At 48.1% G+C, this 22,584-nt stretch overlaps 1 protein-coding gene and 1 long non-coding RNA gene across 3 annotated transcripts in view; one reads left to right on the top strand and one right to left on the bottom strand.

Annotated features, from left to right (window-relative positions):
* The window catches only part of IGF1R (insulin like growth factor 1 receptor), a 301,355-nt gene that overhangs the window by 257,343 nt on the left and 21,428 nt on the right, over positions 1–22,584 (top strand). Inside the window, exons 11-18 of the mRNA XM_032342166.1 lie at positions 3,495–3,778; positions 5,075–5,211; positions 5,714–5,873; positions 9,835–9,937; positions 10,466–10,536; positions 14,378–14,607; positions 14,829–14,939; positions 18,878–19,037. Coding sequence (XP_032198057.1) covers positions 3,495–3,778; positions 5,075–5,211; positions 5,714–5,873; positions 9,835–9,937; positions 10,466–10,536; positions 14,378–14,607; positions 14,829–14,939; positions 18,878–19,037 — 1,256 coding nt within the window. The remainder of the gene's footprint in view (positions 1–3,494; positions 3,779–5,074; positions 5,212–5,713; positions 5,874–9,834; positions 9,938–10,465; positions 10,537–14,377; positions 14,608–14,828; positions 14,940–18,877; positions 19,038–22,584) is intronic.
* Positions 1,257–16,260, bottom strand: LOC116590431. 2 transcript variants are annotated; one of them, XR_004285608.1, is made up of 3 exons: positions 15,938–16,260; positions 15,632–15,824; positions 1,257–3,496 (listed from the first exon to the last, which is right to left on the bottom strand). It is a non-coding gene; the product is annotated as an uncharacterized LOC116590431 (long non-coding RNA). The 2 variants fall into 2 exon arrangements; XR_004285609.1 differs by lacking the exon at positions 1,257–3,496 and adding an exon at positions 14,933–15,485.

Below are 22,584 nucleotides of genomic sequence, written 5' to 3'. Positions count from 1 at the left end.
ATTCCAAGATACCCATTTGACTTTGAAAAATCGTTAAGAAAGACGACTTAGAGTGGCAGGCATTCTTTTCAGAACAAAGTTTCTCATTGCTTCCTGCCTTTCTGCCCCTCCTCTCCTCTCAAGGAGTTGAAACCCCTGGCCTGTGAAGGTAGGAGAGCCTTTGTGGGTCCCCCTGACCTGCTCTGCCCAAGACCTCTCCCCCTGCGGCTGCGTTCAGGTACCATCCCGATTGTCTGCAGGTCATATGTACTTCCAAGAAAAAGAGTGTTGGAGGAGCTCAAAGAGGTTTACAAACTAGGAATCAGGCTTAGTGACTTCTTTAGCAGCCTAATTACTGAACAATCCATTTGGCCCTTAGCTTTACATTTTCACACATTAGGGCCCTTGCCCTTTGGTGGCGTGGCTGCTCAATGTGGGCTGCCTCCCCCCCACCCCCCACCCCCACCCCCGTGCCGGCAGAAGCGCAGCTACTGGCACTTCCTGCGGACGCAAAGCAGATGGGCAGGAGTTGTCTGTTTATTCCCTAGCGGAAGCCGTGGGCCCCGTTGCTGTCTCATTTCACCAGCCCGCTAGAGGTTCTGGTTTTGAGCCCCGGCTTTGGAGAAGTTTTGCCAAAGGGCCACAAGCTTTCAGTCTGCAGCCACAAAGCAGTGCCTTTCTTTCCCGTCAGTGGGGAACGCAAGATCGGGCAATGCGAAGGCAGAGCTGTGGTCGACACAGGTATTAGTAATGCCCGTGTTCGTGTTGCCAAATTCAAAATAAGTTTCCTCTATGCCAACCTCCCCCTGATGGATGCTCGCCTCCGCCCATTTGGCCCTGACACTGTCTGTCCTAAGACAAGTCTGACCTGCTATTTTGTCTTTTCATGGGATGACCATAAATACTATATTTGCCCACAGTGAGAGGCCACGATGTATACACACTTTGAATTGTTTTTTTTTTAATGCCTCCTACCGAGGATATAAATCTCATGTCCACACAATTTGCAAAAATTTTGATAGAAGGAATGTCTAGTTGGCAGAATGAATCATAAAGGAAGGTTTTCTGTTTTACAACTAAACTATCCAAAGACGACTTTTCTTTCTTTCAATTCATTCTTTTTTTTTTTTTTTAAGAATTTAATTTATCTCAGAGAGCGAAAGATAGTGTCAGAAATTCCAAGAGAGAGAACATGAGTGGGGAGGAGAGGGAGAGGGAGAAGCAGGCTCCCCACCAAGCAGGGAGCCCGATGCAGGGCTCGGTCCCAGGACCCTGAGATCATGACCTGAGCCGAAAGCAGACGCTTCATTGACTGAGCCACCCTGGTGCCCCTCTTTCCGTTGATCCTAAGAACAAGCCAGTCAAGTCAGGTTGGGTATGTTACATGTTGTCCAGCATGTCCCATGTGGTTTAAAGTGGATTGGAAGCTAGAGATTGTTAAGTTGCTTTCTGGAGTCCATATCTGGTGGTGAATGTCTTTGACCACGGCCTTTATTTTTTTTTAAATCACATAGTTGAGTTTAAGTAACTGAAATGTTGACAGATGTTGAAGACCGCAGGGTTTTCCAATAGAGTAAGTGGGGTCATGGAGTGGGAGTGGGGAAAGCTGACAGTGATCCTTGCTGTTGGTCACACTATTTGGAAATGTGGCTGTTTACAAAGAATCATGGGTGTGCCATTCTGCTTGCCTTATACCTTGTCTTCCTGATAATGTCCCGTGTGGCCTCCCTCCTCCAGCCCCTAACTTGGTGTCACTAGTAACAGCTGTAATCCCAGGTAAATGGGGATGGGCTATGGGAGGGGTTTGGGCAGAGTATTAATTTGCAGTGGATTAAACCCAAGCCAACTTCTCTCTCATAGACACGAGGATGTGTTGTGTTGGTTTTATGGATGGTGTTGGTTTTGAAGAGAAGGCAGGACATTCGTTCTGGTAGATGTCAGAAAAGGGTTCTCCAGCGATAAATGTAGTTCTTTGTGTCCCTCCCTTTTGGGAAGATTGGTTGGTGTGTAGAGTGTGGGGATGGGAAATGGTCAGCCTCCTCTTCTAATCTTTCCTTCCCCGATATCGTGAAAGCGAATACAGTGAGGCCATCAGTGCACGGCCTGACCCTGCAGTTCTCTCTCTGGTGGGATGAGCATATTTGGGTTGATATTTTAGGTTAGGACCCACTGGGTCACTGCACAAAAGCGGTGATAGCATTTTCTGCAGGGAAATCCATGGGCCAGGCAGACTAGGGAGCCAGAAGCCCTTTCCCCCAAGCTCCCTGCTTTTCCCTTCCAAGCTTTTCACTTCAGGGCAGATCAGGACCCACCAGAAACCTGCTGAGTGTCAGCTGAGCCCCAAGTGGCTTCTCAGGTCCCCTGATTCCCTATGGGACTTCTCCCTCTCCCCTGCGTGAGAACTGAGGAGCATTCCCATTTTCTGATCTTTCTCCTTGCCTTGGGCCCTTGGTTTTCTTTCCCAGATGAGCTTTGTTCTGGGACCCTTCGCTTATGCACGGGAGGAGTGAGACCCACAGACAGCCCTAGTGTAGAACCAACAGCAGCCTGCTTCCCGCTGTTGCTGGAGGTTGGCCTGCGGGTGACTGTTCCTTGTCTGGGTACTTACTCTCACGTTCTGTTGCTGTTGCTTCCTATAAATGCGAGGGGCTTATTTTTAAGGTTTCTGAGGGGAGCCCAAAGCCCTTGTTTCCACATCCCACAGCAGCAGCCATTGGAGCAGTCACCCTCACCAGCTGCACGGATCACCTCTTCTGCCCTTTGGGTGCGAACATTCTCTTTTGATTTCTCTTTTGCTGTCCTATTGCTTTTGTAGCTGTTGTTCTGAGCCTTAGTCCAGGCCTTGAGTGGCTCTACACCTGTTAACAGCAGGGCCTGGGAGAGGCCACAGGAGGTCGCTGCTGAGTGGGAGGCAAGCCAGACTGGAAAGACCTCCAGGAGTGTGAAAAATCCAGACACTGGGGTCTCAGAGGAAGACAGGGTCAGAGGGATCCCCAAAGGGAAGGGCATGGGGGTCCATATAAATGCTTGCTGCTTGGTATCTTTCTTTCCACAAAAGGTGGTCAGCGAAGCCACCCTCTGGGGCCTGTACCACACAGCTCAGCTCTCACCTCACCCCCTAATAAATCTTCGTGTGGCCAGCAGGTTGGTCACGTTCAATGCTCAACCATAAGGCTGGTGGACAGGGGAGCACAGACATTCTGACCAAAGGGCCAAGAGGCTGCAGAGCCAGAAGTGACTGAGGCATTTCTTTGCCTTTAGATACAATCGAGTCACCACTCTGGGGGCCAGGGGGCAGTTTGTGTGCCGATTCTGAAGCTTGCAGAGTAGAGAAAGCAAAATAACGAAGAAGGAAATCCCCGTATTATTTGTTGGTTCTTATCCAAAAGGGCTGAATAGCTCCTTTCATCCAAACTTGGGATTTTTTCTTTTCTTTCCGTTACTCTCACCCAAGTCATAGAAAGGACAAAAGAGGTAGCGGCACTTCCAAGCCAAGTTTTTTCTCTTCCTTGCAGACCTGAAAGGAAGCGGAGAGACGTCACACAAGTCACCAACACCACCATGTCCAGCCGAGGCAGGAACACCACAGTGGTGGACACCTATAATATCACAGACCCAGAAGAGCTCGAGACAGAATACCCTTTCTTTGAGAGCAGAGTGGATAACAAGGAGAGAACTGTAATCTCCAACCTGCGGCCTTTCACTTTGTACCGCATTGACATCCACAGCTGTAACCACGAGGCTGAGAAGCTGGGCTGCAGTGCCTCCAACTTTGTTTTTGCAAGAACCATGCCTGCAGGTAGGGTGTGATCCAGCGAACCCCTCTCCTGACTCCCTCACAGCCCAGTGGAGAAGCTTGTGTTTTATGAACACAGAATCTGTCATCCAGGGCAATGACCCTTAGTGTCCATCTTGCTTATTAGAGAATGCGTGGTTATTCGTAGGCAGCATGGTAGACCAGCAGCCCAGGGAATGGAGTCCCTTCATAGTGACATCATTTCCAACTCAGTCTTTGCACAAAGTCCTACAAGAGCAGGCACTGCCCTTCAGGGTCAACTCCCCTGCTCCCACTTCATTCACATTGTACCTTCCCATGGCCCTAGTCCCCGTTTGTGCACACATAAATTTGCCCGGTCCCTCCTGAGTCATCAGGTTCCGTGGAATCTGTTAGCTGCCTTGACTCAGGGTGACCTTTGCTCCTCAAGGTCAACTACTGGAGTAGCCATTGGTCCTGCCTCTTGGGTCTTCACCTTCCCCTTGGAAGTTAAAAAGCTGTCTGTTGTTCACATTGCCAACCGTCCATGTTTAAGGATGGGGGAACGGCCCATTCTCTTTTCTGCCCAGGGTTAGCGGCTCGCAGAGGAGCCCAGAAGTGGAGTCTAGGAGAAGGGCCCTCCAGGATGCCATTCTGGTGCTGACACACGGCATGTCTCAGGGCTACTGCCAACTCCCTGGCCTCAGTTTCCCCACCTTCTGGGAGAGACAGAAGAGCCTTCCCTGGCTGTAACTTGCAGAAACTCCAGGTCACTGCCCGGCTTACTGCTTAAAGCAAGAGCGTGAGCCCCCGGCCTCAGCCAGCCACGGCTGGAGGAAGGGTGGATGGAGGCCCAGCTCCGGGCTGTCCTTCACGCCCACATCAAGGTTGAGTTTGCCACACGTAGATGCATGTAGATCCAGACCTGGAAAGCTCTGTGTCGCCGCTTGGAGGCTTGTGGCCACCGCCTCCGCTCACAAGGAGCCTTTTCGATGCTGCTTGTGCTTGAGGCATCACACAGTTTCCCTTCTCGAGGGGTAGAAGCCAAAAGCCAGAAATAAGTTACTCAGGCTGCCGGGGTTTCCAACTGTACTTGACAGAGCAGACTTTTTTTTGCAGGGGAGGTTGGGTTGCCAAGGGGGAGCAAGCCTGAGACCCATCAATAGACTGCTTGGCTTCCAAACCCCATGCTGCATGTGAGCAGCCGGCTGTTGGGGGGGTCTGTGCGGTCCCCGTCCTCAGCCCTGCTCACACGGACTGGGGAGGGTGTGCTCAGGGTAGCCCACCCCAGCGGGGGAGGACCCGAGTCCGACTTTCTCGCTTGTTTCAACTGTCACGCAGAAGGGGCAGATGACATTCCTGGGCCCGTGACCTGGGAGTCGAGGCCTGAAAACTCCATCTTTCTCAAGTGGCCAGAACCTGAGAATCCCAACGGATTGATTCTCATGTATGAAATAAAATACGGATCACAAGTCGAGGTAAGACTGGCTCAGGGGTCCACATCGGGGTCCCCATTCCAACCGATGGCACACACTGGCCAGGCAGAACAGACTGCCTCCCGGTTAGTGGAGGACTTAACCCCAGAAAATGAGGAACTGAGTCAGTAAGGACTTCAGTCTTTCCATGAGCCCCACAGTCTCTGAGGACAGTACTCAGAGTAGATGAGGAGGGGTGCTGGTTCTCCCCCGTAGGAAACGACTTTGTTACAGAAAATGATCTTTCTGCAGAAGCTAGATTGTCCTTAAGAACTTTTCACCTTTGTGGGGCTCTTTTTGATTACCAAAACAGAGATCTGTTTGGTTAGAACTTGGGTGCATTTACAGTTACTGGAAGACGGCCATTCAACACTCTCTTCCTTCCCTGTATTAATGCAAATCGGGATCAGAGTCAGGCATGAGGCGGGGGGATGGGGGGGCAGCAAGAGGCACCCATTTCTCCCAGGCTTGCGGGGAATTGGCACTTGTGTTCTGTCTCCCCCAGGACCAGCGGGAGTGCGTATCAAGACAGGAGTACAGGAAGTATGGGGGCGCCAAGCTTAACCGGCTCAACCCGGGGAACTACACGGCCCGGATCCAGGCCACCTCTCTCTCCGGGAATGGGTCCTGGACAGACCCGGTGTTCTTCTATGTCCCAGCCAAAAGTAAGGCTTGGAGAAGCAGTAACGAGAAAACACGAAAGGGGGTTGGGCTGGGAATGGGAAAGCCTGAGCTGTCGAGGTGCTCTCTGCCTTTCTGATTTTCCACTGGAATGGAGTTGGCCGGATTTCAGAAGGGTCACACTTCTGCCAGCTCCTCCTTTGGGAGCTCGAGCACGGGGAGCTGTTGCTTGGAGTTCCCACCTCATTTGATGGGTAGGGAGAGGGTTTGAGCCCCTTTTGAGGGTCAGGGGCTCAACAGGAGGCCTTTGTTCTCAATTTGTTTTATGTGGGAAGCATTTTACAAAGCCCTGAATTGACCAGTCCAACTCTTATCTGATTTGGGCTACTGGTTAGGACTCAGACTCAGGGCTTAGAATCCCAAGGGGTGACCAAAACCTGGAGGACATTGGGTCCAGCCTGTTCCAGGGTAAGAGTCTTTGTGACAGCGTCTCAGACTAAGGCCTTATCCCCTTCACTGCCTATCGGAAAAAATACAGATGTACTTTTAAAGCACCTGCACGCATTGAAAGTGCACAGCGTGATTTTATGCTCAAGCTGTTGACAAGACGGAATTTTTAGAAGGCCGTACTAGGCAAGGCTTTCAGATTTGAAAACTGAGTTTTGTAACATGTGTCAGTACACCACGGGCCTTGTGCTTGCTGGGCCAAGAAAACACAGTATTTTATTTGGTGACACAAATATTCCTCATTATTTCCACGTTGAGTTTCCATTTCTGGTTTTTTTTTTTTTTTAAAGATTTTATTTATTTATTTGACAGACAGAGATCACAAGTAGGCAGAGAGGCAGGCAGAGAGAGAGAGAGAGAGAGAGGGAAGCAGGCTTCCTGCGGAGCAGGGAGCCCAATGCGGGGCTCGATCCCAGGACCCTGAGATCATGACCCGAGCCGAAGGCAGCAGCCCAAACCACTGAGCCACCCAGGCGCCCCTGAGTTTCCATTTCTTACTAGGAACCCAGTTTTTCAGATGATTTCCTGTTCAGATTATGGGATCCAGTTTGGCCAGACGCTGTTCCTCACTGTCCCACTTGAAAGAGCAGCCCACCGTGCTGACTGGTGCTACTTTGGGGTTCAGTGGGTGGTCCTCACGTCTGTGGTCCCTCCCGGGGTCTGCATTTGGGCTACCCTGATCTAGCGTCTCAGTTTTTAAAAATTCAGGATTCAACCAATCCAGCTATCCACCTGGTTAGTACCTAAGAGTCAAAGACAGGTGTTTGAAAATCCTAATAGTACAGATATCAAAAGAAGAACGGCCTGCATAGGACTGCAGACCTTGAAGTAGCATTTGATGAGCCTGGCACTGTGCCTGAGTTCTGGTTTTAGGGGTAAACAGACAGCTTCGGCAGATGATTCCATCAGCTCAAAGAGTCTGAATTCTCCACGGGGCCCACTAACCTGCTCTCCCCAGCAAGCCTCTGCCACCCGATCCAGGGCTAGAACCTTCCCAGTGATGCCTAGAACCCTCTCCAGAGCTGTGGCTGGCTTTCTCTTCTCCTCTTTTTTCTCTCCTCTGCATCAATCCTGTAGGAACAGAGCCTAGGCTTAGCGGCATAGCATCAGGCCACAGTCTTTGAAATAGCTGACTTGGCTTCTCTTTGGAGAGGACACATTCCCCTCTGCCATTGCTACCCCGTCTTTAACCCTGGCAGTGCTGGGATGCCACTGGGAACCCTGAGAGCCCCTCTGATGGACTCCTTCCAGCAGAAGTTGGCATGTACTGCAGGAAAATGAAATCTGCATGCCTGCTTTACTGTTTGTCCCTATGTCGGACAAGACTCTCCTGCTACCGCACAGTCTCTTTTCCTCTTGTTTAATCCTCAGAGGAGACAGAAGCTTTGCAAGCTTTCTGGCAACCACTGTCCTTTTAGGAACCCTTCATGTGCTTGAATCCTATTAAATGACTCTTCAGACTTTCCTTCTTCAGACTAAATAATCTCCAGTCTCTTGGCCTTTTCTTGTTGCCCAGTCACAGAGACCAATTTTCTAGCCATTTCATCATTGTGCTCCTCGCCGGCTGTGTTCCAGTTTCTCCATGTCCCCACTGAAATGTGAAACTCAGAACACGGTACAACCTGACCAGTAGGATAAGTGATACGAATGTAAGAAGTCGTCCTTGGGAGGAAAAACTAAAACTTGGCTGGTTTCCCAACAGCAGTGATAATTTGAGAGTGTTTTCGGGAATTAGAAAGTGCAGGAGATCCATCCATGTTGAGAACGATCTGATGAAAATGTCCTTGATTTAAAAAATCAAAATAGCATTAATAATCCATAAAGAGTCATAATGGTGATGATTTTTAGTGGCAAAATAATCACTGATGTGTGACTTTTACTAGGTGTCCCTGGGTCCCCAGTGAGTTCCATCGTTTCCATATAGACATCTCTGCTTGGGTGGTCCCATGAGTGCCTCCCACTCCCATGAGTACCAGAACCCAAGTCATGGTTGCTGCCCTCCGAGTAGCTCTCTGTCCTTTGTTCCCAAGGTCAGTCAGTGGCGCCATGATCCATGCCCCATGCAAGCCTGGAACCTTATATCCTTCTCTCTCTCTCTCTCTCTCTCCAGCCACCCATTTGCCATTCAAACCCCAGTCCCATTGATTCTACCTCTTCCGTGTCCCTGAAATCCAGCCCTTTTTGCCACCACCACTTCCTCCTTTCACAGCCTGCAGGGTGCTTGCCATGGGGGGCAGGTCTGAGCTGTGGGGGCAGGAACGGTCCCGGGACCATGGCTTCCCAGCTGCCTGTGTGACCCTGGGGAGGACCGTCCATCTCTGTGAGTCTTCTTCCTTGGTAGCCAAGAAGCACTGGTCTCCTTGTGAGGTCTGGGCTGGGTAATGCAGAACTTAGCCAGATCCTCTCCTGCCCTCTGGCACCCTCCGAGATGTGGCCGTGCCTCCTCCATGCCACCAGCCCCCCCACAGACTGTCCTCCAGCACCGCTGTCCCAACATACACAAATGTGCTCGGTTCAGTGTGGGGCCCAAGAGCTCACACTGGCTCCCTTTCATCTGCAGAATGAGGTTCGAACTGCTTGGGTTGAACAGGCCCATTGGGAGCCAACCCTGCTTCTCCCCAGTATCATCTCCAACCATTCCTCTGTGCTTGGAAAGCTTCCCTGACTCCCTTCTCTCCTCTGCCTTGCTTTCAATGTCCTTGCAACATGGGCATCCTTGCAAAATGTGGGCAGTCTACCTTTTCGGTGTCGGTGCTCCCTGGGAACACAGTGACTTCCCGTATCCAGCAGAGTCTTCGAGGCTGCGCAGCAGCGTCCCAGGTGCCCACCTGTCACCTGAGTGCTGATGACAAGGATGAGCAGGTGTGGCAGTCAGGCTTGTAACTGTACCTGAATGTCTGGGGAGAATTCAGAACAACTTTGGCTAGGGGTGCCATACGGTTAGGTGTTTTTAAATCATCTCTGGAACTTTCTTAAGACAGATAAAGGTCAACAGAGCTTACTAGGACACCAGCTTCATACCAAACAGATTAAATAATACATTTATGATCTAAATACAAGGGTCAGTATCACTTGGGCTCTAAATAGGTAAGAATCCATTCCTTTTATTTTTGCAAATGTGCATGAGTGTGTGTGTATGTGTGTGTGTGTGTGTGTCCACTAGTAGTCATTAAATTGCACACAAAGATGACTTTACCTGAGCCCACCACGTGAACTATTATGTCAGGGTACACTGTACTTTAAAAATGAGTTACTCTCATTGCTCCTCTGTGTGTACTCATCTTATCTTTTTTTTTTCTTTCCCCCCGAATAACTCAGAGTGTTTTGCTGTTCTATCTGATACTGTTTACCTTCAGAATTCCTAGTCTGCGATAGGGCAGTAAAGGAATTTTCGGGGATTTTTTTTCTCATTCTTGCTGCTAAAACAAAAGAAAGCAAACAAAAAACGACTGGCCTGTGCACCTTGTGATACTTTTGTCATTTCCTTTGTTTCTGCAGTAACGTACGAAAACTTCATCCACCTGATCATCGCTCTGCCCGTCGCTGTCCTGCTGATAGTGGGGGGGCTTGTTATAATGCTGTACGTCTTCCACAGGAAAAGGTGAGTGACTCCGGGGGAAGCTCGGACACCTTAGGTGGCTGCTCAGTCTGGTGAGGGGACCCCGAGGGCAAGGAAACGTCTTAAGGATCTCCAGGGAATATTTTACGGAACGGGTGACCCGATTTTCCCGTCAAAGGTTCCTTGCAGGAAAAAGAGAACATTTTGTAAGGACTCAGCAACAACAGAAAACGTATTTGCAGCCGGTATGGTCCACCCCTTTGCTCACGGATCCCGCTGCTCACGTATGCAGAGATTTTTCCAAACCCAGTGTCCAGCCTCTTCTGGCCAGTAGGCCTTCCCGTTTCTGATGAAGTGAAGAAACCAGTGTCTCCTTAAAAGCTTTAAGGACGTGTTAGCAAGATGGCTTTGGGGCCCGATGACAGAGCGTAGGTGAGAGCGGCAGGCAGGAGTTACCTGCACCCCCTTCCTCTGGATGCCCCTCACGAAACAGGACAGAGAGAACTGAGAGCGCCAAGATGACACGTGCGGAGATGGGGTTTTTTAACCTGAATTTTATCCCTTTGACAGGAATAACAGCAGGCTGGGCAATGGAGTGCTGTATGCTTCTGTGAACCCAGAGTACTTCAGCGCCGCCGACGGTAAGTGGCTAAGCCAGGGTCCCTGCCTGGGGACGTCCCAGATCGGGGAGCTTTCGGGAGTGTGGCTAACGTAGGGCAAAGAGGTTCGCGTTATTTTGAGGTAACTTTGGCCTCAGAATACATCTTGGTTAACACCATTTTTTTTTTTAAATCAAAGTTTCTAGCAAGTTCACTGAGTGTGTCCAAAATTCTGGGACCGTGCAGAATGCCCCAAAGAAAAACAAGCTTCAGAGAGGACTGGTCAGCGAGGTAGTCCATTTACTTAATTGCCTGAAATTTTATGCTAGAACGACAAAAGCCGTTTTTTAATTATTGACATCTAGTCGGAGGGTATGCCGCAGCTGACCAAACAGTCCTCTTAAACTGGTTTCAGCTTGAGTTTCATATCGCTGGGACTGTCTTTGATCACTCACAGCCTCCCTGCATTTTTCTGTCTCAGAGTTTTTGTGTTCACCCCCTTCCTGTCCGGGATCGCAGGATTTCTATCCTCACGGCCCCTTCACAGACCCCCGGGTCATAATTCATGAGGGCCATTTAGTCCAGTGAGTGAGAAGGTTTGACTTGGAAGCTGAGTTGTACCCCGTGGGTATTTGTCTTCCTTGTTTGCTGTCTCTTCTCCCTCAGGGTCTTGAACCCAGACCTTTCAAAGTCAGTCAGCGCAGGGCATTGGTCCAGGAGTCCAGTGACAGTAGCACCATGACCTGGCACTTTGCCGGGGGCTTTTATGAATGCTGCCCCATTTGGTCCCTACATCTGCGTTAGGTGGCTGTTCTTGGGCCCACCAGTGCGGAGGTGAGGCAGGGAGGTTCAGGGCAGAGGCTTGCCCAGGTCACATCGCGAGGCAGTTGAGAAGTCAGGGTGACGCAGCCCCTGGGGTCTTGTCAACAGTGTGATGCAGTCACCGTGGAAAAGGACAGTGAGGTCCTCGGGGCGGGCGGGGAAGCTGACCGGCAAGAGAAGCCGGGTTGGGTTTATCAAGTGAGTAAGTGCGTGAAACCGGGTAGATGCATTTCGAAAAAATATTTGCCTCTTGGCTTCAGGTGAAGTGAAAGCAGATGTAGATGTGGAGGAGATAGGACACCGATTCATGGTTATGCTGATTGATTGTCCTGAACAAATGGAAAACATAAGAAAAACACTTAGACACTCTAAAGCACTATATAAAGTTTCACTGTGATTTCTTTAATAACTTCTAATTCAGTTCTGCTTACAGTAAAGCCAGTCAAAAGCAGCCTCCCCAGGGGCACCTGGGTGGCTCAGTGGACTAAGCCTCTGCCTTCAGCTCAGGTCATGATCTCAGGGTCCTGGGATCGAGTCCCGCATCGGGCTCTCTGCTCAGCAGGGAGACTGCTTCCCCCTCTTTCTCTGCCTGCCTCTCTGCCCACTTATGATCTCTGTCTGTCAAATAAATAAATAAATAAAATCTTTAAAAAAAAAAAAATGAAAAACAAAAAGCAAGCAGCCTCCTGGAGTAGGAATCAAGTGCTGAATAATTCCTGAATCTATAAAGATCTCACAAAGCTTTATTTTTAATAGGTATATATATATGTATATTTGTGTGTACATATTCATACACACACCTCTGTACTCCTGTATATAATGTGTGTATGTATATAATGCATAGAGAACATTCTGGAAGGATACACACCAAACTTAAAATAGTAGTTACTTGTGGGGAGGATCTTTTTCTTCATTAAAAGAAAAAACAAAGGACTTTTATGCATTGTTTGTGTGAATGATGGATTTATAAAAATATATATAAGATAAGCAGTCATCACACCCTTAATGGAATTGATGGGGGAAGCCACTTTCCCTCTCTGTAAAGGTGGACTAAGACTCTTCCAGAGACTTTGCTCTGCTTTGAAATAAAGCTCAGGAGACTGGCATTTGTAGCTTTGACTACGAAGCATCCGGGGAGTTTGGAAAGAACATTAATACAACAATATCAGACAGTACCGGTGATTGGAATTCAAAATGTGTATCTTCCCACAACTACTTTCATAATAGGCCTTGATTCTTCTTTAAAAATAAACAAAACCCAAACTCCCTGTTGCCCTGGCCAACAGGTAGGAACACTGTCACCTCATTTGAACTTAATTTCTTTGGCTTTTCACAAGCACCTCATAGCTCCTTTCCTCAAGGGGCAACAAAAGGACATTGCCCTTTGCAAGGGCTTTCAAAACTCCTTTCTCCAGAAGCTAATCTGCATGTCACCGTTCTCCTGAGGACCCCGAAAATCCCCCTCGAGGGAAGTGCTGATAACATTGTGCACAGAACCAGCTGTGGGCTGTGGGGCTGGTGGGGCTTAGGACAAAGTGTCTCTACACTTTCGGAAGGAAGGATGTTGTGACAAGTCTTCCCTACCTGCTCGTCTGGCAGACTTACTCTCGTAAGCAGGCATCAGCCCCTTCTGGGGGCTATGTGGCACCGAAGCCATACAGAGGGTAGACTTCCACTTATGAAATTCCAAAACACACATGTAGTATGAAATTCACCAAAAGTGTGTATGAGAGAAAATTCTAGATTAACGTGGGCTCAGTGGGACCCTCCTCCAAGGTGTCTAATTTAGTTTTTATCCTGCCCTTTCCAGTTGCGGGATGGAGCTTCTGTTTTGATTTCTTTTCTGTCTTACCTCCCTTCTCCCTTTTCCTCTTTCTTTCTCGTTCCTTCCTGCCTGCCTGGAATTACTTATTTAATTCCTTAAACCAGACTGACAGAAAACCTGGGCTGGAGAAGCCCTAGTCAGGCTCAGTCTTAGCATGTCCCACCTCCCAGCCCCTCACTACCTGTCTCCGGTTATGGGAGGTCCCTGAGTTCACGGAGCTCAGGCCAGAGCCCTGGTGAGACCCCACTGCTCATCAGCTGCCCCCGCAACTCACCACTGCCCCCCCAACTCACCACTGCCCCCTCAACTCACCACTCACGACTCCCTGGTGCCAGAGCTCAGCCACTTCTGTACCCCCATAGACAGAGTCCCCAGGGTCTTTGGTGAGGCTGGACATACTTGTCTAGACAAGAACAGTGCTACCAGTAGAAATATAATGCCAGTCCCACATGTAACCTCAAGTTTTTCTAGTGGCCATTTAAAAAAAAAAGTAGGGGCACCTGGGTGACTCAGGGGGTTAAGCCTCTGCCTTCAGTTCAGGTCATGATCTCAGGGTCCTGGGATTGAGCCCCGCATGGGGTTCTCTGCTCAGCACGGAGCCCACTCCCCCCACCCCCGCCACCTGCCTGCCTCTCTGCCTACTTGTGATCTCTGTCAAATAAATAAAATCTTTTTTAAAAATTAATTAATTAATTAAAAAAATATAAAAGAAATAGGTGAAATAAGTATTAACAATAGGCTTTCTTTAACCCAATGTATGCAAAGTATTATCAATTTTAATATGTAATCAGCCCCAAAACTATTGAAATATTTACATGATTTTTTGTGCTAAGTCTTTGTGGGCTTTTTTGGTTTTTTCAAGTTTTACTTATTTAAGTCATCTCTCCACCCAACACGGGGCTTACATTCACAACCCCGAGATCAGGAGTCACACGCTCCCCCGCTGAGCCTGCGGGGCACCCCCAAGTCTTTGTACCTGTTGTGAATCCCGCAGTTGGCACATCTCAAATTGGACTCCTCTGTGGTTCTTCTGGGCTCCTTGAAGACTTGAAATACCTGTATTTGACCATATAGCTGCCTTACAGAGATTTCAGGACGAGCCGCGTCGTGGTTCCCTGATGTCCTTTGTGGGCTTTAGGGAGTGGCATCTCGCGTTCTTCGGTTTTCCCCCAAAAGCACCTTCTGCTCCGGGGCCCCTCGCCTGACCTGGCTCCCTTCTGGTTTTTTCTTCTCTAGTGTACGTGCCTGACGAGTGGGAGGTCGCTCGAGAGAAGATCACCATGAGCCGCGAGTTGGGGCAGGGCTCCTTTGGGATGGTGTACGAAGGAGTCGCCAAAGGCGTGGTTAAAGATGAGCCTGAGACCAGGGTGGCCATTAAAACAGTGAACGAGGCCGCCAGCATGCGCGAAAGGATTGAATTTCTCAATGAGGCTTCAGTGATGAAGGAGTTCAACTGCCACCACGTGGTAAACCTCCCCAAGAGTCCCCTGCCCCTGGGGGTTTGGTGTCTCCTCCCCGACCACCTTCCAGAGTCCCCCATCACCTCCCGGTGGCCCTTAGATGTCTGTGCATGGGAGGCGGACCCCGGGGCCTGCCCATCTGGGCTCTGCAGTGCCGGCGGCGTGGGTGGGGACCGTGGTGGGCCACCCTCACCCTCTGAGCCCTTCCCTTCTGTCCTCCCTCCCAGGTGCGGTTGCTGGGCGTGGTGTCCCAGGGCCAGCCGACGCTGGTCATCATGGAACTGATGACTCGGGGCGATCTCAAAAGCTATCTCCGGTCTCTGAGGCCAGAAATAGAGGTCAGTTTTGGTTTTAACCGACTTCACGTTACCCGTCCTCTCTCGAACGCCTTGCCTTCCCCCAGGAGCCACAGCGTCTTTAGATCTACTGACTGTCAGCATCAAATGTTTTCTTGCTGTACGCTTGGTCCTTCGTGAGAACGATTTCCCTGACTAGAGGGAGACTGTGAGCTTTCGCAGGAGGCACTTGACCTTCCTCAGATACCGCCTTACCTAACCCCTCTGTGTATCTGCTGCTGCATTCCCTCCACCGCTCGTTACCCCTTGCACTGCCGGCGCCCCCTGATTCCCACCCCGCAGACCCATGTCAGGGCAGCTGCCTCCCTGAAGCCTTTCCTGCCCCCCCCCCCGGCCGACCTTGGCCAGGAGGAACCATCTCCTCCCCTGACCTCTCTGCTCACTGGTCCTCTGAGCAGATCTCCCTTCCACCTTGGCGTTGGCTGTCCACCCCGGGCCCAGCCACGCCCGGTTCAGGGTCAGTGGTGGTGGCAAGCAGTGTCTGAGTCAATGCTTATCAGAGTTCTGTGTCAGGTGGACACGATACTCCTGCCGGGATGGTTTCCCACTCAGCTCCGTGCCCAAGCGGTCGGCTCATTTACGAGCCCCTCCCCCACCCCACCCCACCCCGCCGCCCCCGACACCAGCCTGGTCTGCGCCTTCCAGGCTAGGAAGCCCTGTTTCTCACACTGTACCTGCAGGTCAGGCCAGATCCTGAGGTAGAGTGATAATCGCCTCAGCGGGACCGTCTCTTCGTCTAGGCGAAAGTTCCATTTGCTTTACAAGCTTCACAGTCTACACTGGCAGAAATCCTGGGCAATTTCTCATTAGTCACCTCTTCTGTGGCAGGAACCCACAGGCCATCTTTTTAGCATGTGGAAGCATGACCTGTAAAGGGAGGAATTCTGAGAATAACCCCGTAGATAAACACTTACAAATAATACCGACAACATCCGCCTTTCATTGGGCTGCCTCCGTGAGTTTAAAATCCTAACCTTTACCCTGACTTTGCTTGGCGTTGAGTAGGCTTTGCACCTGCTTGCCTCTGCCAGGGTCCTTCCCTTTCTCTACCCCTTTTGAATGCCTACATCCTTTCTCTGCTTGAGTTTAATCTTCTGTTTTCTTTTAATCTGCAGCTTCATTATCCCCCACATCGTAGTAGTTCCTTAATTTGAGCTCTGAACACCTGTTCACGTGTGGCTTCCTTTATCCACAGCAGATGATGCTTGTGGTTCTGGGAGAGTCACGAGGCCGAGTGTGGCCCAGGCCCCTGCGGGCTGAGGGATGGACAGCACACCTCATACTCCCCTGCTCTGCTGGCATGAGTCCCCAGCTCTCCAAATCTTAATACCTTTCCCCGGCTCACTTTGCTCATTCACAAGCTAGTGTGCATGAGAACCACTTCCTGAGACGGGCGGCTAGAGAGGCATGGCACCAGAGTTCTTACCAGATTCATTTCGAGGCACCTCTGAAAAGTGCAGAAGCCTCACTCCCTGCCTCCCCGGCTTCAGGCCCAGAATCAACATTTGGAACACGTTGTCTCAGTCCTGGCTTGGCTGCTTAGCTGTCTGCCGTCCTCAGGCAGCCGCTCCGGGCCCCTGCACCACGGCATCCGCACGTGTAAAATAAGAGGGTTGGACAAGATGATTACCCGAGTCCTTTTCAGATCTAGAATTCACTTTAAGATTTGTCAGATTTAAACTTGTTCTTCCTAACTCATGTCAAGTATAAAAATACGTCTGCTTGTCCTGCAGATTCATTATATTCTCCTTGGCATCTTCTCCCCAAGTGAAGATTTGCTCATTTACTTGGCTAAATGTGGGTGTTTGTGTATACATGTCTTCAGTAGCTCTAAGCAAATGAAAGATTTCCGCTCTCTAAAATGTCTGAACGAACGGCACTGAGGCACCGTGAGCCGACAAAGTGTCAGCCCTCTCTTCTGATACTTATAACCAGGTTCCTTTCATTGAGTCTGTTTTTCGTATTAATTATGAATGACCACGTCTAGTAAACACACATACTTAATACTCCTCAGCTGAAGGATCGTGAGCATAAACTTCACATTTTCTAGCATACCATGCATTTCTAGAGGCCCAAAAAGGTTAAAAAGGCACTGGTGGGTCCAGGGGGAGAAACAGCTTGTCTAAACAAGGTTCCTGTGTAAAAGAAAGTGGTGGCTCGGGGTTACCCTTGGGGACATCATGTCACTTCCCTGGGAAACTCACTGATAAGTATTTTAAATCACCAGAGACCGTGTTGATAGTCTCTTCAGGAGGTAAAGGTATGTCAAGCGTAGGGAACTCACTGGAAAGTACTTGGAGGATTGTTACCCTGCTTCTAGAAGGCAGCTTTCAACAGAAACTAGCACGTCCCTGGACAAAGCCAACTGCCGCCAAGCCAACTACTGCCCAGGGTCCAGGCACTGTCAGGCACTTTCCATGCGTGGTCCCAGCTTGTCTTCCCAGCAGTGACCCCACCCAGGCATGCTGTGCCCACGCTCCACAGGGTTTGAGCAGGGGAGGTGGCGTGTGGGACCTGTCGGAGAAATGTGGCTTTGCAGTGTTGTAACAGATTCTCTGTAGTCAGGGAAACCGAGGTAAAATCTACTGTACCAGCACGAGCAAGAGGTGGTTAGCATCTAAACTGCCGCAAGCTGATTGGCTTTGTATTTTGTTTTTGAGGATGGAGAGATTTAGCCACATGTCTTTTTTTTTTTTTTTTTAAGATTTTATTTATTTATTTATTTGACAGACAGAGATCACGAGTAGGCAGAGAGGCAGGCAGAGAGAGAGGAGGAAGCAGGCTCCCTGCTGAGCAGAGAGCCTGATGTGGGGCTCGATCCCAGGACCCTGGGATCATGACCTGAGCAGAAGGCAGAGGCTTTAACCCTCTGAGCCACCCAGGCGCCCTGGCCACATGTCTTATATAAACCTTTTTTTCCAAATGGATTTATTATGATTATTATTTGCTCTTTAATTCTAAAGCCAGTATTCCCCTCCTCTGCAAAAAGGAAATTCTTATCCATGTTACTTGTCACTGTTTTGTATTCTTCCGCCTCTGAAATAAGCTTCACCTGGACTTAAATTAATTGGCAAGTGCCCGTTTTCCTTGGTGCCCACGGAAAACGATAATCCAAGGAATGCCATATTGTAAGGTGAAAACATTAATCTTGTTATTTTTGTACTTTAGAAGAAAGTTGAAGAGAAAGAGAAAGATCAAGTAATTTTATAACAGTGCTTATGTGGGAAAAAAGGCATATGGTGTCCATTTGGGTAACACACCTGCTTATTTCCGCATAGCCTTTGTAATATCTTCTCCATCCTTTTACCTGGACTTTCATTATAGAAATAAAGGAACATAGGAACTGATAAAAACTGAGTAACTGAGGGGTGCCTGAGTGGCTCAGTCGTTAAGTGTCTGCCTTCGGCTCAGGTCAAGATCCCAGGGTCCTGGGATCGAGCCCCATATCAGGCTCCCTGCTAAGCGGGAAGCCTGTTTCTCCCTTCTCCCTCTCCCCGTGCTTGTGTTCTCTTTCTCGCTGTGTCTCTCTCTGTCACATAAATAAATAAAATCTTTAAAAAAAAAAATGTGTTTTAAATTGAATAACCAAGAATTCGTAATATCAGAAATTGTTAGTTTCACTTTAAATAACTTTTGTGCTACCCAAAATAGAAAATGCTGGTCCCAAGTTGTGCTAATTGGTGTTTCTCGCTGCAGCTTTTTGTGATGTGGTCAGTGAGCAAGCGCATGACTTTACCACGAAGCAGATGCTCTGGTCTCCATAATAATATGTTCCTTCTGAGCAAGTACTGTTTCTTAGCAGAATGACCTGTGACGCTCAGGTTGAACCAAGATGGATTTGTGCACCCTGAAAGAATGTAGGGTGGGAAGAGTGCCTAAATTCTCATGTGAATTTTTTTTTTTTTCCTAATCTCCAACAGAATAATCCAGTCCTAGCACCTCCAAGCCTAAGCAAGATGATCCAGATGGCTGGGGAGATTGCAGACGGCATGGCATACCTCAACGCCAACAAGTTTGTCCACAGAGACCTGGCCGCCCGGAACTGCATGGTGGCCGAAGATTTCACAGTCAAAATCGGAGGTGTGTTCTTAGCTCTCCAGAGCCGAGCAAAAACTAAACTCACTCATGTTGTAGGAACTGAGCTGGTATTAGCCAATGTGCAAAGAGGTTTTCCAATGCATCCCATGAGTACAGAGTCTTGCTCTTGGGAATAACGTGGTTGTCTCCAATTGATAGTCGATCGAAAATCTGGCCGGGTTGGCTCAAATCCCTACTGCACATGTGGACACAGCGGAACAAGTAGTGGGCAGGGGTGGACTGAGGCCGTGGTCCCTGAGGTAGCCTCTCCTGGCACTTGAGGCATTTCTTGGCAGAACAGTTCTAAGCATTAGTTACGCAAATAATTGAGGCGACATCCTCAGGTGATTTTTGACTTGGGAATAAAAGTTGCCATCCAAATTATCAGTATTTCCCCTAATATTCTAAGCCTGAAAGGAGCTTTGTCTTCCAGTAGTCCATGGAGTTTTCTAAGAGGTGAGATCGCCTGATGGTGAGGGCCCTACATAGAATAGGAGCAGTGACAGGGCAGTGGCAATCCCTCAGGTAAGGGAATATCACTGCTAATTGGGGTTCATGTGCAGGTTGATCAACTTCTAAACTCGTGACCTGTCTGTTGTAATACTTAGCTAACCAGCCTGCTGGTTAGACCTCTTGTTGCCACCATCCACTCAAATACCAAAAAAAAAAAAAAAGCGGGGGGGGGGGTTGGATTGCACTTCTGGTGTAAGTTAGAAATTTATTTCAACCTTTAGGTGTAGGCTTTGCCTTGATCTCTTAATCCTGATCTAAAAACAAAACAAAACGAAAACCACATACAACCTCAGAAATGCCCAGGAATATACCTGCTCTTACCAGGACCCTTATCTTCCTACTATGAGATGATGATGGTTCAGAAAAACATCAAATATTTATCCTGAGAAACTGCAGGGGACACTTTATATCCAAAATCTATTTAAAATTAACCTCTTTGATTTTTCTGACTGTCCTAGCACATAAAGACAGACACAGAGAGTGAGGGGACAGAGGAATATGTCTCAGATGAAAGCACAGGGCAAAATCACAACAACAGAGCTAAACAAATCAGAGATAAGCAATATGCCTGATAGAGAATACAAAGTAATGGTCATAACGATACTCACTGGACTTGAGAAAAGAGTGGAGGTCCTCATTTGAGACCTTCAACAAAGCGATAGAAAATATACCAAAGCACCAATCAGAGATGAAGAACTCAGTAACTGAAATTAAAAATACACTAGAGGGAATAAGTAGTAGAGGAGACAGAAGAACAGATCCATGAGCTGGAAGGGAGAGTCATGAAAAGCAACCAAAGGGAATGGGAACAAAAGATAGGTTAAAGGAAGTTAGAGGATAGGTTAAAGGAAGTCACCGACACTATCAAACATAATAGCATTCACATTTTAGGGTGCCAGAAAGAGAAGAGAAAGAAAATTTATTAAATAAAGAAATAATAGCTGAAAAAGTCCCCAATCTGCGGAAGGAAACAGACCCAGGAAGCAGAGAGAGCCCCTGGTAAAATCAACCCAAGGAGGTCCACGCCAAGATACATAATAATTAAAATGGCTAAAAGTAGTGATAAAGAGAATTTTAAAAGCAGCAAGAAAAAAGAAAACAGTTATATACAAGGGAAACCCCATAAAACTATAAGCTGATTTTTCGGCAGAAACTTTGCAGGCCCAAAGGGAATGGCATGATGCATTCAAAGTATGGAAAAGATAATAAAGTGAAATAAAACTCACCTCTTTGTCTAGCTCTTGAACTGTCTATTCTGGAAATACAGTCTTAGCAATAATTTTTTTCTTTAGCAATGATTCTGAATGAACTGTTTGGGCCCTTCAATTGTGAACAGTGAGTATCGCCTCTAGAATAGTTACCAAATGAGATTTTCCATCTGTAGGACACAGAGGTGATGAGTGGAACGGTATCATAGAATAAACATCCCTTGGTCCTCAGAATTACTCATTCAGGAGCCACCAGTCCCTGGATTTGGACCTTTGAAGCTTCCGCACATCTGGTGCGCCTTGAAGCCTGAGGGGCTGTCATGCTCCCGGGTTTCCAAGGAAGAGCCTCTCTGGCTGCTGTCTGGACTTTCTTTGTGCTTCCTGCTCACTTGCCCTTGCTTTTGCATTGCCCTCCCTTCTCCATGAGGACTCAGATTGTTCCCACAGAGATGCCAGCCAGTTCCCGTTCCCCAGCACCAGAGAATGTAGAAGGCCTGAGCTTAAATCCTGGTTCTGCCAATAACAGATAAGACTTGGGGCAAGTGCCTGAAGTTCTATGAGCCTCAGTCTCTGTCTCTCTGAGATGGGCATGCTGATACAGCAGATGAGATGGTGGGAAGAAGTGGGTTCAGGTGGCTATAAGCACATGCCTAGGCCTCTGTAGATGTTATGTCCTCCAGCCATTGGCATTGTGCTTCCCACCCTCTTCCTGTTACATGCAGGAGCTCAGTTCACACTCCTTTCTTCTTGGCTTCGCATCACGGTGGGAGAGCTAGTATTGTGCCTCTTGCCTTCAGAAGTCCAAATCAACAAGGACCATATTTGCCGTTTAACGAGGTGGCACATTTAAAGTGACATTTTCCTGGTACTTGTGGTTTTTCTCACTAAAATTTGAAATTTCTCTTTTGTGTTAAAAAATAACTTGTGTTCTTTTTCTGGGATTTCCTTTTTTTTTTTTTTTCCATTTCTGTGCAAATAAAGGCAAGTCCTCTCATTTGCATGTCACTGGATTAATTCCAAGATAAGACTTCAGCATTCATTTTTATTCTTCACTAGGGTTCAAAACCCCTATTTTTCCTATGCCCAGTGTCTCTTGGATTACAAACATGACAAGTAATTTCACCAGAGGCAGTTTGATGGCCCTCAGCTCAGTACAAGTAAATTGTGTTGGTTAACGTCCAAGGAACTTTATTCCCCGTGTTGTTTGCTTTGTAGCCTGACGGCTTTGTGGCATAGTTAGAGACATGAATGAACATTTTAGAAAGGAGAGCAGCCCTTTCTCCTGGGAAGGAGAACGGAAGAGTCCCTGTAAGAAAAGGTTGTACGATTGAGTGGAAAATCAAAATCTGACAAAGAAGCAATAATTTAGGATTATAAAGCAAGCCTGCCTTCAAGTGTAATTACGTGACATCTTCTGGAGACTGGAAAATGGAAGAAGTTTTCAAAAATGAGTGGGAGTATTATGTTGAAAAACATTATTGAGTAATAGCTCCAGGGGCCTAGTAAATAGCCTCTCCCCGGCATCTTAGGGTACTTTTTTCCCCCGTGGATTTGTAATTTCAATATTTTCCCCCATATTAAGCAGCAAAACTACCTTATTTCCTCTGGCAGTAGGCAGTGCTACCAAGGCAATAAGAGTCAACACGCCCTTGTTTATTTCACCAGGTTTTAAAACCACATAAAAGTGACCTTTGGGTCTACACAGTATGTATTTTCTTAATAAATTGTATGGCTCGATAATTTGTAAATGCTTCTCATTTTTAAGTAAATAAAGAAATTAACTATTTATTTATTTGGAGTTAACTTTTTAAAAATGATTATTTGAAAGA

Source organism: Mustela erminea, chromosome 5 (assembly GCF_009829155.1).
Source record: "Mustela erminea isolate mMusErm1 chromosome 5, mMusErm1.Pri, whole genome shotgun sequence".
Classification (NCBI taxonomy): Eukaryota; Metazoa; Chordata; class Mammalia; order Carnivora; family Mustelidae; genus Mustela; species Mustela erminea.
Note: the sequence above shows the minus strand (reverse complement) of the source record. Positions and strands in the feature narration are given on the sequence as shown.